General features: G+C 37.9%; 1 protein-coding gene across 3 annotated transcripts in view; it reads right to left on the bottom strand.

The window, feature by feature from the left end:
* The window catches only part of USP25 (ubiquitin specific peptidase 25), a 98,285-nt gene that overhangs the window by 60,601 nt on the left and 21,993 nt on the right, over window positions 1-15,691 (bottom strand). For all 3 annotated transcript variants that reach the window (XM_080342515.1, XM_080342513.1, XM_080342514.1), the window contains exons 2-4: window positions 14,785-14,862; window positions 13,568-13,712; window positions 3,902-4,025 (exon numbers count right to left, since the gene is read on the bottom strand). In XM_080342515.1, the coding sequence (XP_080198641.1) occupies window positions 3,902-4,025; window positions 13,568-13,712; window positions 14,785-14,862 (347 nt within the window). The remainder of the gene's footprint in view (window positions 1-3,901; window positions 4,026-13,567; window positions 13,713-14,784; window positions 14,863-15,691) is intronic.

Raw genomic sequence — 15,691 nt, 5'->3', positions numbered from 1 at the left:
GTTTAGCCTGGAGAAAAGGAGGCTGAGGGGAGACCTTATTGCTGTCTGCAACTACCTGAAAGGAGGCTGTAGCATGGAGGATGTTGGTCTCTTCTCACAAGTAGCAAGTGATAGGACAAGACAAAATGGCCTCAAGTTGCACCAGGGGAGGTTTAGATTGGATATTAGGAAAAAATTACTCACAGAAAGGTTTGTCAGGCATTGGAACAGGCTGCCCAGGGAAGTGGTGGAGTCACCATCCCTGAAGATGCTTAAAATGCATTTAGACAAGGTTCTTAGGGACATGGTTTAGTGCTAGAGTTAGGTTATGGTTGGACTCAAGTATCCTGAGGGTCTCTTCCAACTGAAATTATTCTATGATTCTATTCTACGATTCTACTAGAATGTTTGCTACTATTATAATTCATACAGTCCTGATTTGGGAGGCTGCCTTGGCAAAGAATCTTAGTCACACATTTCTCTCAACAAAATGAGCATCTTTCCAGAAAGTTAGCACGAAGATTTAGCAAGGCGGATTACACCGCTGAAACATGCTCTTTGCAGCCCTGGGAGAGCACGGCAGCAGTCAGGAGCAGCAGAGCCATAAGCTGCATGCAGGCTACGGCCTGTCTCCAGCCTCACAGCACCAAAGGCTTCCCCACCTCCAAGTGCTGGAACCTTGTTTGGAGGGAAACTCTGGAGTAAGGGTTAGTTAATGTCAGGCTTGGACTTGAAAGGAGTGTTTTGTTTCTCTCTGGAATGAGCTGGGCACTGCCAAGCAGCTTTCTAGAGCTGCTTACACAGGGCTAGCCAGGCAATGAAATAGGCCTCGGGCAAAGCGAGTCCACAGCACTAAACTTCAGCCAAACCGTTTTGTGAAAGCCACTAAACATGTTCCAGAAAAGCCCACTCCAGCAGGCTACTCAGCAAAAAGAACAAGGATAGGTCTTTATACTGGGACTGTCTTATAGCTGGACATCCAGGAATATCCCTAGTCCTACATCCCTTCGGAGTTTCACCTTTGATCTATACACACAATGCTTAGCACAGTGCTGAGCTCCAAGCTAAAATATCTAGGGGTTGTAGACTTCCTTATGTGCTGAGAGGCAGGGCTCTCATTTTAATAATGCTACTACCCCAGGCACAACACAGGCCAGCTAGTTCTTCCTTTCAGTCATATCTTACTAGCTTCCCCAGTGAAGCCCTGCCTGGCCAGCCTTATTCTCCTCCAAGCCATGAAAAGCAACATGAACAGGAGAAAAGTTTTCATATTAAGACAGACACCGATCATGCACATTTCCCTGGGAGATGTAGTAAAAAACTTTAAACGTGCCATGTACAAGATCTACAGCTTGGACACTTGGACATGTCAGCTGCACTCCTCTCAACACCTACATAGTAATCAGATCTGTCCTTGTTAACTAGCACAAGGCAATTATATTCAGGAAGACAAATTCTATGTGCATTACAACATTAATTACACAAGTTAAGAAATTCCATTAATGCTCCCATGGAAACCTTAACAAAATCAGTGCAAATTAGGTTCCAAACCACTATGAATACCTTTGGAAAAAGTATCCTCCACACCAAAGACTATTTAAATATGCATACATCCTACACAATTAAAAATGAAAGACTTCCATAGTTTAATTTGCTTATAATTGCCTTCTTATTTGATTTCTGCTTCTTATTTAACTTAGAAAAACAAAAGTAAATGGCTGCAGTTTGCCTTGTTTACAACCATAATGTTCTACTTTTTGCTTTGAGAAGTCCTGAACAGACACTGTGCTTTCTATTGGAATGCCAACATTCTTTTGTGGGGTGTTAACTACAAAGTGATTTTTTTATTTAACAGTCTTAAGTCCTGTTCTTAAGGAAACTGACTGAACAGTTCAGATCCAGAATTCAAGAATTTTGAGCTTCCTGTATTTGTACAACTCTGACATAATTTGTTATCAACTCAGGGTGTATCCTGGTATGTAACTGCATGGATCTAATACCCCAGTGCTGCCAAAACCCTCAAGATCCTCACTCATCTCTGCCTCTATTCACAAGCAAAGTCCCATTTCCCTTTATTCTGCTATGATACACTCTGGATCTTTTAGTGAATAGTTTTGTATGGCTTTGGGAGTTCTACTCATGCAACAAATGCTCCAAAGAATACTACAGCAAGTATAGGAAATGTGGTACAGTGTACAGGGCATATCCTCCTTGGTAACAAGCAGCGTTAAATTTGGCAAATGCTATTGTCTATAGTTTTGCCATCAAATATACATCTCTATTTCATCAGAAGACCAATATTCTTCTCTGTATGTAACTGAACAGACTGTCCACATGTCTTTGTACATACAGTGGGAAAACACTTCATTATTTTCTGCAACGAGAAGGAAATACATCATAATTTAAGTAGAATATTTAAGCAGAAATAATACATAGTTATGGGCTAAGCAGATAAGACCAAAAAGGGCTTTTTAGTCTCAGAAGTGAAAAATAAAGTCTCCATGAAAAAAACCGAAAGTTTCAAGGCTCCCAAGAAGAGAGCACAGCAGAAGCAGTCAAAGCTTGGTGAAGGAAAAAACAGGAAAAAGATTTCCATATCCAGAAATAGGTCCATCTTTCTGAGTGTTTGCCTAAATCACAACTCCGTAATTATGACAGTTCCAACCTAGGAACATGCAAGAGGTGAACTTCTGAATCAGAACTGAACAGACCTTCCACTATAATCTTGTATGCACATGCACATACTGAAGTCTTAGAAAGAAACAACTCCTTAGAATCATCATCTAAGTATTAATGAGAATATAAAACCATCTAATCTCACTATTCTCTCCTAAAGTATGTTCTCTTAAAACTCAAACAACAAGATGGCTTTTCTCACAAATGGGGTGAGGGAGGTATATGAAAAATAGATGTACTAATTGTGAGAATAAACAAATGGAAAAAGAAAATGACTGCCGATAAAGTAAGACTCTTCATATTCTCAGAGTTGGACTCTTCTGATAAGCCATTTAGTCTGTCAAATACAGCAAAGTGAGGAAAAGAATTGTTGTGATGAATCTCCCCCATCTAAATCATCTTCTTATAAAATTAGTCTTTTACAAGGAGGCAGTACTTAACCTTCTAAACACAAGGCTCAAATCATTGCCCTTTTCTCCTAGAACAAAGCCAGTCACAGATTAAAAAAACCAACCAAACCCAACACCCTTCCCACACAACTCTACACTCAGGCTTAGTTCAAGTCCCAAATATTTCATAATTGTATCTATATTTACATATAAACACATGCTGTACAAAAAATTATAGTAAAAGCTGATCATAAGTTAACTTACAGACTTATATCACACCCAAGTTGAGAAAATTAAGTTCATAAAACTTTAAACCAAGAAGTTAACTTCACTCAAAGCTTATAAATCCTATTTGTTAAACAGGTTAATAACATACTTTATCAGCTAAAATACAGCAGCTGCTCTTAGTATAGCATTACTCCCCCCTCCCTTCAATCTCAGCCTTAGCATAGGGGTAAGAAAATGTTAATGTAAAGTGAAAACTACAAAAAAAAAACAGGACAAAGAATTAGCTTCTTAATTATATTTTTGTTTTCATTGTTTTTTACCCAATACAAGAGAAACTTTTAGTTTTAGATCCTATTTAGATACAACCGTAATCCTCTATCTCCATCCACTTCCTCCATATTTAACAAATACATCAACATGGAACATACTATTACATCCTAGCCCACACATAATAAGACTATTTTCCAGTGTAGAACATACAATACATTAAAGCAACATCCTGAAGCCAGGCATATCAGTAGCACAAGTGAAAGTAAATAAGTTTGTTAAATTAAAAGTTAAGAAAAGCAATACAGGCCAATCTTCAACTCTTTAATTCAATGTCTGCTTTATATAAGTTGTTCGTTTACCTGCTAATGGCTTGTTCCTCATCTGTTATTCCAGTCTCCCTGAATGCCCTGTTTGATTCCTCCAAACTCAAGGCAATTGCCCTCTGAAGATCATCTTTATCATCTCCAGTGAGATCAATCACATCTGAAAAGCAAAACTATCTTTCTCAAAATTAAAAGTGAAACAGAATGAAAGACAAGTCTTACTGTAAAGGAGAGAGAGCCCACGTGGATTGCTGAGTGCCATTCCAGTCCATCCCTCCTGTGCCCTGTGCTCTTCCAACCACTAACCCTGCTAATGGCTCCCTTCCTCCTCCAAGCCAGGTAAAACCCTCAGCAGCTTGCTCTTACTAAGATATGATGGGCAATAGTCTTCTTTCCTCCTAATGACCTTAAGTTTCACAAGGCTACAGGACGAATTAAGGAATCCATTGTTTCTGAAAGCCCTCTGAAAGCAATACAATTAAATGTATTATCTCAGCTACCGTGATCTGTTTCTTCCAGGGAACATATGTTGAAGACAAACTTCTCTTAAAAAGGATACCTTAACTGGGCATAGCTGGTTTTCCCTCCTCACGGAGGAATGCGTGCAGAGTTTTCCCAACACAGCTCCACATTTTCCAAGTATTTCTGTGCACTGGTGAGCCAAATACTTCCATGAGGTTTCATAATATGTGGGAGAGTCCCTTACTTAACCTAACATTTTTCTACCCTGTCTGTGCACTCCTTTTCTGAACATATTTAAATCCAATTTCTATGTACTAGAAGTAACCCCCCTCAACAGGAGAATTAAGAAAACAAATACTTAAGTCAAGATGAGGACTCATACTGAGACACGTGTGGAAGGCTGGATGGGCCACTGACTGGGTAATGAAGATGAAAACAACGCTACTTCTGCCTTCCTCTCTAGCTCCCATTATTTAGAGAATCAGATGTTAAAATCCCTCACAAACCTCCCCATTTCCTGAGGGTAGCGACAGCACGCCCCCTCCTGAGTAAAGAGGGATTTCACTACCCACATTGAACCGTGACACCAAGCAGCCCCCCGCCGGGCACAGCCACGCTTTCAGAGCAGCCAGGGCCACCAGGCATGTCCATCAACTACACAAGACCTTCAGAAAAGCCAAGGTCAGTGGTTATCATGATTTCAAGGGCCAAAAGTCTCATTTTGCAAGTCAGCCAGACAGAAATAGAGGGAAAAGTGCAAAAGAGACTTCTATGTGTAATATTAGACAGATACGCATGCAGAGCATTGGCTGGTTTCAGTCTCCCTCCTCCAAGACCAAAGATTACCCAAAGAGCTATGAAAGGGACTGTGGTTCGGACATTAGAAGCTAGAAGACTCTGGGATAAAAAGATACAGATTCGAAACTGATGATTGCTCACAAAGAGAAACAAGCAGCTTCTCTGAATTTCTCCTTCCACAAGCCAGCTCAATTACTTGTACCCAAAGAGCTTCTCCACCTAGCTTCTGACTTCTGGATGGGCTGACTTGCTGTAGAGATAGCTTTCCCTGTTTCCTTGGGCTTACTTATCAGTGACATTTCTCACTGGATTAAAATAAAACACTGAACTAGTGATACAAAAATAATTGCATATATGTATATGAACAGAAAGCAGGATTAATTATTCTCACAGAAAGCTGAAACTGAAAAGAAGCTGAGAAATAAGCTTTTCTATTAACACCAGCATCTTCTAAAATGAGTTTTCAACCTTTCTTCCCTCAAATAAAGATGGTTGAATTTCTGTTTTACTTAGTGAGCCTTTAAAGGAAGAACTCTTACTTACAAAGTAAACTGAGTAATTTGTCATGATCTGGAAGTATGGAAAAATGCTAGGACCACAAAAGCAGCACTTCACAATTTTATTCCTATGTTTTTTATAGTCAGGTCAGATCTTCAAGCATATTCTACGGATACTTCAACTCAAATGCCTAAAATTCCCCTTCAGAAGTACTACAGCAATTATAAGAACAACTAGTACAAGTCTCACCCAGAGAAGTTTTGATGTATGAGCTGCCATGTTGAGAACAATGTAATTTGGGCTAAAATAATCCCTCAGCCTGGGTCACACGCAAGCATGGTTCTGTTCCAAGTCTGAGAGCAGGAGAAAGGCTAGAAAGGTCGACAATGATGAGAGGATCCCACGATCACATACACTACCTATCATGCTCTAAAATGTTGTGCTTATGTTGCATCTTCTACCCATTTCCAGGCAGACACACACAAGCACCTCATCTCCACTGGAGATGAGCTATTTTTCTGAAAGTAGTAATAGTGGTCACAACTGAAGAAGGAGTATGCCTCGATCCAGCAGCCACACACACTGATGGAGAAACATGCGATTATTCCAACCACTTACTTACAGAGAGGAATATTCCTTTAGCTAGTCTCTAGTCAGTTGTTATATAACAATAAACAAGAAAGTTAGATTAATAAGTAGGATCCTTTATATAGGGAGTATTTTCTAGAAAAAAAACCCTCATAAGCTAGCTGAAACTTATGTGGTTAACAAAAGCTCTCACTATTATACCAAAACAAAAGAAGTATCAAGATCAACTCCAATTCACACTTTCATTAACTTATTCAACTTCTTTGCACCTCCCTACCTCCTTAATCTTTTCTAACCTATACCACTACCTTACATGTTCAGAAGTTTATTATTATTCATATTACTGGTGATTACATCACTTTTTAATATGAAAACCCAAAATCCTTAACTTCTGCCTGCTTTCACAAAGCAGATCAACACAACAGTTTCCTTTGGCATGCAACGGTTTTGGAGCAGACAATACAGGAGGATTCTCTTCAGAAATGATGTTTTCACATACACATTGTTCTTGATTTCCATGAAAAATGATCTAACAGCGAGGACCTGCTGCCAGATACTACCACCATATGTGAGTGGTGCAATAGACTTGTGTCACAGAGATTTTACCAAGCATAACTTATGCCAGAAAAATACATTTCTAAATATCAGCTGATCCATGGTAACCTACTCCATGCAGGCTTTTAGTTTGTAGCAAGTGTAAAATAAAAATGTTTTGGACATTTATGCTAATGCTAATGTATTTTAGCTCATGTTGGTGCAGTCCATGGTCTTTTTCAGCATCTCAGCTGACACAATAACACATTAAGCTGCAACAGCTCATGTATGAATCCTAAATCATAGGATTATAAAGAGATCTCAATAGAAGTCATAACAGAAGGGGAATAGTCTGAGACTAAACTCCTTCTAAAAGAAAAAAACTTAAAAAAAAAATCAGCTTGTCTGCACAGTTTGCATTCCCTTCAGTTGGTTACAGATTATAGAAATGTACACATACTACATGAAATTCATACCAGTTGTTGTTTTGAAATATCTTCATGTTTTGTATATTCTTACACGGGGATGGTTTTTTTTTTTAGTGGAAAGATGTAGAACAACTGCTTGAAAATTGGACAAATATGATCACTTTGCCTTCTCTCACAATCGTTAAAAAATTCAACATCAACCTAGTTTTAATTTCATAGTCCTAATGCAAACATATGACTTTATAGCAAACAGTAGTGAAATTAATTCATGAAACTGATCTACTGAGGCTTCCTATCTAATGAGCTGATTTCTCTGTTCAATGTCTGAGTTTGAAGAAACAAAAAAGCTGACTTTTACTCAAAGTATTTATCAGGCACACATGAGTTTCCTGTGACAGGCTGAAGGATGGATTTCATAAAGGTATTAAGAATAATGCCACTTCTCCAAATTTATAGTAACCTATTTTTAATTTACATACGCCGATTTTGGAACGCTCTTCTCATTCAGGTCACAAAACATTTTAGTTCTCACTGGCTCATCCTCATAAAGGTACTTCTTGCTGTACATTACACAGTTAAGAATGTTTACGTTTTCTAAGGCTAAGCCATGACTACTTAATAAACAAAATTTTGCTTCTGAAAAAATTCTTTATGTATGAAGAAACTGCTCATCAAAATAGTCTGGCTCACTGCATTTGTGATGTTTATTCAACTAAAATTAACATGCAGAATTAATCAACTCTTCTACTAAGAAATATATTCTTGGTTTACATTATTCTATAACAGATGTCTGCTTTTGGTATATAAGACCCAGAGAGTTTGACATCATTTGTAATTTTACAAAACAATTTTAAGTTGTATAATGAAATTTGTGACAAACATACTAGTGTATATGTAGTAAATGCACACACTGTACCTATCCCCATATACCTCCTTTTCTAAGAAAAGTTCTTTTCAATCTGTTTACTTAGGAAGTTTCTATCATCATTTAAAGAAATAGCTCTTACTTGGTAATTGCCTAGGTCATTAAAATAATTACTGTGTTATTGACTAGTTACTTATATCAGGAGGAGGCCGAGAGTATGCACTTCCAACTTAAGTAGGATGGGAATCTCAGCATGAGCAACAGATCTGAAGTAGCAACTGAACCCAGGGACAGGCAATAAGCAACCACAGTGATGCAACCCCTGGCATAAGGAGAGGAAAATGAAGGCACAAGGCTGATGGGTTCAATGGACAGCTGCCAAGTATGGAAATCCAGCAGCAAGACTCCAATTTCAACACACCAACAATACAAAAGGAAAAAAAGAAAAAGAAAGAAAACATGAAGTTAAGACTACACTTTTGTTTATTACAAGAAGAGCTAAGCAGGACACTGTATTCTATGGTCTATTCTATAATGTTAAATGTCATGATAGTCTTGAGTTCCTACATAAGATTTGAAGTGATTTAATCGGCTTTATACGCCAATTCTGGTTAAAATTGGATGGGGAGAGAATACACAGCATCCCAGCAGCTGCTTATCCAACTGAAACAGAGAGCTAGCAATTGTTAGCCACCACTATCTTACAGGAACTTTCTCATCTCAGCTGTATTTACACTGTCCTAGGATGATAACACCTTAAACTGACAATTCTGACAGGGATGGGAAGAAGAGAAGTAGTCATTGAACAGATGAACAAGTGAACCTGTAAGATGAAAGGAAGACCTCAAGGTACAAGACTTCTGACATCTTGAAGCAGAGACCCTGCCATACCAAGCTGGAGACACTCCCACGAACCTGGATGGAGATGACACAAATAATCCCTGAAATAGAAGGAAATGTCATGAAGACACAGAGCAATATCAGACTTAGGTAAGATGACAGAAGAATCTACTGTCAAATTCTACTGACAGAAACAACATAATGCACAGCCAGAGAATGAGAAGTGACTAGGACTTGTGCCAAGAGGGATCTAGAAGCTACAGCTGATTCATGTTCAACCTGCAATTCACATCTTCATACTTTCTTCAATGCTGTGATGTGTTACACTGAGGTATATTGCCAGAGTCATACATGGATATTTATAGAGATTTACCCATTTTTCCCAAGAACTCAGCTGAAGTCTTGGGTATTGTTTTGAGTGTCACAGTGCAAGAAAAAAAGCAGAACAATCAGAGAAGGTGCAGAAGAGAGGAAAAAAAATGACAATAGGTATACGAAATGCATCCAAAGACTTGGAAAGAATTTGGGCTGTTTAGTTTAGATCTGAGAAAAAGTCTGAAGAGGCACTATGATCCACTGTCTTCAAGAATGCAACACTCCTTTCAAGACAAAAGGACTTAAGTGTACTGTAATCTCCACAGGGAACAGTAAAAAGAATAAAAGACTTAACCTGAAGCAAGACGGATTTAGGTAAGACATTAGGAGTCTAAAAGGACAGTGAAGCACCAAAAAAAGTGACTCTGTAAACCTGTCAGAGTCTCTAGAATGGAAGAGCTTTTACAAAATTTTACATCAACATCACTCAGGGAGGTGTTAGTTAAGTCTATCTCATTGAAAAGGGTTAATTGAATTACTTTTGAAATCTACGCAAAGGCACCAGCTCTAGGAGAAGGAAGATATAAAAGCCAGGTCCCCAGAAGCAATGAAGTCTACAACCCTCAAGTTGGTGCGCATGGTGTTTTATAGTTACATTGTACTGTGTCCTTACAAAAGGGCTGGAAATCTTTTGTCTTGGCTGTGGAATGTGCAATTGCAAAGACTAATAATTCAGTTTTTGTGAAAAAGAATTTTGAGTTTTCAAAAGAACGGAGGGAAAGAATTTGTCTTGACAGCTATTTCATTTGAAGACAATACATCTTCTATAATATATGTCTTCTCTTCATGCTGCTGCTTCCTTTAACCCTGGGTTCTGCCAAGTTTCTCATCTAATGAGAAGGAAATGGATAAAAGCTTATCAATGCAATAGTTCCACTGTGCAGCCATAGATGAAAATAAACTGAATTACTGCAAATGGAAAAAAAAAAAGTTTCTAGAGAAATCAGTAAAGTGAAAATATTGGAAAGTACTCCTAAACAACAACTTCTGTTTTGCTCTAAGTGCAGTGCCTAGGATTTATGCTACTAAGTAGAACACAAAAGTGATCTTAGATGAAAAGGTGCTCACTTGTACAATGCAACCCTAATACTTAAGCACTTTCTGCTAACATTGCAGGAAGGAAACGAAAAAAAAGACACTTTTACAAAAGGATCAGATAAAGTATGCATCACTCTTGACTTCAAAAATCTATACTTGCATTTACTTGCACATGCCATTTTTAACAGGCAAAAAGGCATCACGAACAAAACTGACTGTGCAAGTCAGCCTTTGGTTTTAAAGATGGACTAAATTTCAGGCAAACTCAATATTTTTGCAGCTGCTGAAATGCTGCATTTGCTAATAAGAGAAGTGAGGTTTCCTTATACCTCCTAATATAAAGGATGCAACTCTCAAACAGCAGAATGACTGCTGTCACTTTTGGAATAGCCAGTGCACAATCCAGGCTAACTGCTGGTAGTTAAGGTATGACTTCCTGCTATATACATTATTATTTTACCCCTTAACTAAGTAACCATTTCAAAGAAAGGTAGTCAGTCAAGCTTGCAGAATACATTTGACATACCTTTATGCAAGGCATACATTTATTTAAAAGCCTTTGTAAGCGGCTGGAGGTTTTCTGCAGCATAGAAGACAGTTCTGATATTTATCTGCAACTCCCTCTCATCCCCAGCTTGGATGACTTAACTTGGTTGGACCGCAAAGCTCAGTGACTCATGGTATTGTAAGTTCCAAACACACAGAGCTAGTTAAGCAGTAAGGAACAGTAAGGGTGAGTTATAATTATCTTCATGTAATTATATATATGTGGGATAGTAAAAGGGAGTCAAATTTGAAAGGCAAGATACTGCCAGAAACTCAGCTGAGTTACTGGGAAGTGCTAATAGCATTCTTTGCAGATGGGATTGTTGATAGTTGGAGGTATCGCTGCTGAAGATGTTTTCCATCTATGCCCACCCTTCGATTCGCTTCTCCCGAGTCATGTGCTGTCACCATACTCCCTTACACAACAGTACGTACCAATGCAGGGCCCTGAACCTTGTCCATTTTAAGCGTACTGCATTTTTAAAATTCATAATCAAAATAGTTACAGGCAAGTAGATCCCAACAAAAAAAACTTCAGGGTTCTGCAAGAAGCTTCACTAGATCCCTACAGATGGAGGTCTATGATCAGAGATTGGTTTAGACCTTAGTTCTGCTGTGGGTGTTTAGCTCTTGCCCCATGAGTCCTCCAACATGAAGAAGAGTTGGCCAAGATGCCTTTATCTCGCAACATGCCTTCAGTCTAGCTAAAACAATAAAGACTGCCAAAGGGATCTCATCTTTGCTGCCACTGAGGACCTGGCCAGACACTAAAGATTAAAACAGACAAACAAAAAAAAACCACCACAACAACAAAATCAACCAACCAAATAAAACCCAAAATAAACAAACAAAGAAAAAAAGAGCCAAACCAAAAGAAAAAACAAAAGTCTGCATGCTTTTCCACAGCAGTTGACACCTCTTACTGACCTGCAGTGCTATAAAACTGTAAGGAATCTGAGTCTGCCTTCAGCCCTTCAGAAAAGAAGCTGAAATTCAGCTTGGAATGTGCAACTCTAAACTTACTCTTTTTAGTTTGACCATCAGTCACAGGTAATGCAGACTCTGCAGGCCTGACTCTTCTCTTTCTTACATCCCTTGTCTCCTCATATCTTCAATAAAGTTGCACAGCACAGTTAAGTGACAGCAAAACTAAACACATCTATTAATGGGATTGCTAATAAATCTAATTAAACACAGACTGCAAGAGAATCCAGCTTACTATTCCACTGCCATAGTAAATCTTCAGTACTGGAGACTACGACAACAGTGGTAAGTTTGTTGAAAATAGTGTCCATTTCCTCAATGTGAGTTTTCTGACATTGAAAATTAAATACGTGTGGGGTTTTGTGTGAGTTCTCTTTCCAAAGGAGCAGGAAAAACAAAACAAAACAAAAAAAACCCACACCAAAAAAAAAGCAAAACCAAACCAAACCAAAAACCAAACACAAACACAAAACAAAACCAAAAAACCCAAACCACCCTCCACCACGCAGGAGGCAGGATAATACAACTGCCTATAATGCACTCAAGGCATTTTATACAGGGTGGCTAGTAATGCCAGGGATTAAAATGCAGTTTTCAGATTGGAGATGTTGAGAATAAACTCATCTCTTATTTAAAAAAAAAAAAGACAAAAAAGAGTTTATGTCAAGGTGCTAGAGGCAAAAATAAAATTTTGCAACTAACAGGGAGATCTAATTAAACTTCTTTACAATGGTGCCAGCATAGCCACCACAATATTAGCAAAATGAAGAGGGAAAAAAAAAACACCTAGTGCAAGTGAATCTAAATAACTCTACTCATTTAATAAAAGCTACAAGCACATACTATATATATAGTCAAAGGATTATTATATAATTTAAATATTGTAAATCTCTGTTTAGAATGTTGGAATTTAAATACAGCATCAAGAAACTCAGATTTTACAGAAATCAATCCCACTACATAACTTTCTTTGACTTTTTATTTCATGTTACTTTCCATGTTTATTTGCAGAACCCATTTAACATGCAGGATCACAAGAAACCAAAACTTTCCCTGTCAACAGTTTCCTCATCACCATCTTATAAAAAGTACAGTAGTTTTAATGTTTCCTCCTCCTGTTCCCCCCTGCTAAAAAGACCTATGCAGTTAAGCAAAAGAATAGAACCTGAAAGGCTCAGAGGAATACAAGTTGTGGAACCTCCTGTATCAACTAAATAAAACTGTTTAAAATTAAGTATATTTGATGTTAATTTCACATGTAAAATATCTACTCTTTTACTACAAAATGCGCACCTAATCTCCCACTTCTCCCGTTGGGAAAGTCATCCCTGCCAGGGAGAAGCTACTATTAAGCATATCAAGACAGACATTCACAGACCTCTCTCAAATTTTATCTTGACTGGAAGAGTACCCAACTTTTGCCTTTAATTATTTACTGCATGACCCCAAAATAAAACCTATAATATGGAGAGAAAAAAAAAAAAAAAAAGAAAAAAAGAAAAGGAGGAAAAGATTGAAAACCCACTTATTCACCCTCCGATCAGTACTATACCCATACATGTGAAAGTAATGCTTAAGGATAGCTCAAATAAACAAAAAAAAATACACTGAAATAAGGAAAGAAAGAATACGTAATAATCTAAAAACTGTTCAGTAAGAATTATAAGCAAATTAACAGTCATCTCACAGGCAAGTTTTCAGTTTCCTTGCCTTTAAGCAAAACTTACAAAAAGAAAAAATACCTACTGCTGTCTGCCTGGCTGCCCACGCTGATGTATCTGTCATTTCCAGGAAGGGCTGTTTGATAGTAAGTTGCCTCCTCTAGCTGGGGAACCTTGGCATTCTTTGCGGTGAGGAAAGCCACAGCCAACTCCAGATTACCATTGCTGTCCTTTAATAATAATAAAAAAACAAAGTGAGAGTCCCCCCCCACCCTTTTGTATTTTTCTTAACAGCAAAGGACAACATTGCAAGCAACTTATAAGATCAACGACACGTATTTTCCGGTGAAACAGCAATGAGAAAATAAAGTTTCCAAATTTGATATATTCTGCGTACTTCACTGTTTTAAAGCAAAATGAAGACAGAACATCTTGTAAAAATTTACTTGGGTAGAATTCTACTTACTACAGAAAAAAAATAAAAGTTTTGTTGCATAGGTCAACCTCTCAATAAGCATAATCAGCACACTCCCACAGACTTTAGTCCACCGAATTCTTCTGAAAATCTACCAGTTCATCTTTCAGACCAGCAATGCTGGCTTTTGAGAGGAGTTCTGTACATGACTTACACTGAATCTGAAGCAACAACTATATATCGATTTGATTTAAATTTACTAAATCCTCATTTACCATGTATAAATGGCTAAAAACCTCTGCTTGAGGGAGAAAATGGACTTTTTCTTTATATATATATATCTTTTTTTCTGAGTGCGGCAGGGAATAGGACGTAGAGAAACCTGCCATTCTTTAGTTGCATCCAAGAACCCTCCTGTGTTGTAGAAGAATTGACAATGGTTGAAAAAGAAAAAAAGTGAAACAACAGCAAATTAGCAAAGTGTGGCAAGTTCAAAGACAGTGCTTCATTCTGTATACTGAGCACGACCTATCCATGATAGAAAACTTAGCTACAGTTTGACAAGAAAACACTGAACTCATCAGGAGTTGACCAGCTGTACTAGCACCAAGGCATCTCAAAACACTTCAGCCAAAGGTTACAGGCAAGTCATACCATTCCTGTCTTTTCATTTTTGAAACTAGATTAATTTTTATGTCAGTACCAAAACAGGCCAAGATTCCTTTTGAAGTGAACAAGCTTTTTCCCCTGAAATCAATCTAAGAGGTATTCAAGCTGGGAACAGAAGGGAAAGAAAACAAAAGCAAGAAAGGGTGGGGTTTATGGCTTTCACAGGCAGTTAATGACAAGATGTATACCTTCAGCTACAAGTCACACGACCATCTTACCTTCAGTGCCTGTTGCAGTACCTGGATGTCATTGATACCAGTGATCTCCCTCAGCTGATTTAAAAATGTTTGCTGGTGCTAAAAAGAAAAAGAGATCATCAAAATAAGAGCCAAACAACAGCAAAACAAGTTACTTACAAGGATATGCTTATCTACAAACATTAGAAGTATCTCCATATAAACTTCATGCACCACAAAGTGGTAGAGCCTTTGTTATTCAGGTTTGTCTTAGTTTCTGCTACGTGGGCACTTTTAATTCCTAAATGTAATGGTTTTGTTTGTTTGTTTGAGTTTTTTTTTATTTGTTTTGTTTTAAATTGATGACGGGTAAGCTCATGCAACATGAGTTTGAGAAGCCTGTATAAAGCCACAACTAGTCCCCCTAAACAAATACAACTCCATAGCTTGGTTTTCAAAGGCAATAGGGGAAATAGCTGATAGAACTCTCACCAAAACCAATTTCTTCAACTCCCAATTATTCTCAATCCCACTATTTCCTTAACATACACAATTCCCAGCCATTCTAATATCAAAACATAAGAAATTAATCCTTCCTGATTAGGTAGGTGTTTTAAGAGAAGTACTATAAAAACATCCACACAAAACAGAGGAGTTTCTTGAGACTAAAGCAAAACGTCAGGAATCCATCTTAACCACCTTCCCAGACCAGCTGAATCCAGCTCTCACAAATCACAGTATCAGTCAGCATTTATCACAGAGTTTGAAGATAATAAGAGGTTCTGGGCCTCTTAAATAACAATTCACATGAATTTTGAGGCCTTTTTAAAAAAAAAATAATAAAAAATTGGTCCCACTCCTTTTTAGAGCCAACAGACAATTCCCTCCACCCATGCTCAGATATCACATCATGGAGGCAAAAAGTAGTCACTAGCATGGAACAATCCTT

The sequence above is a fragment of the Nesoenas mayeri genome, assembly GCF_963082525.1.
Source record: "Nesoenas mayeri genome assembly, chromosome: 1".
In the NCBI taxonomy this organism is placed as follows: domain Eukaryota; kingdom Metazoa; phylum Chordata; class Aves; order Columbiformes; family Columbidae; genus Nesoenas; species Nesoenas mayeri.
This window is presented reverse-complemented; position numbering and strand designations above follow the sequence as displayed.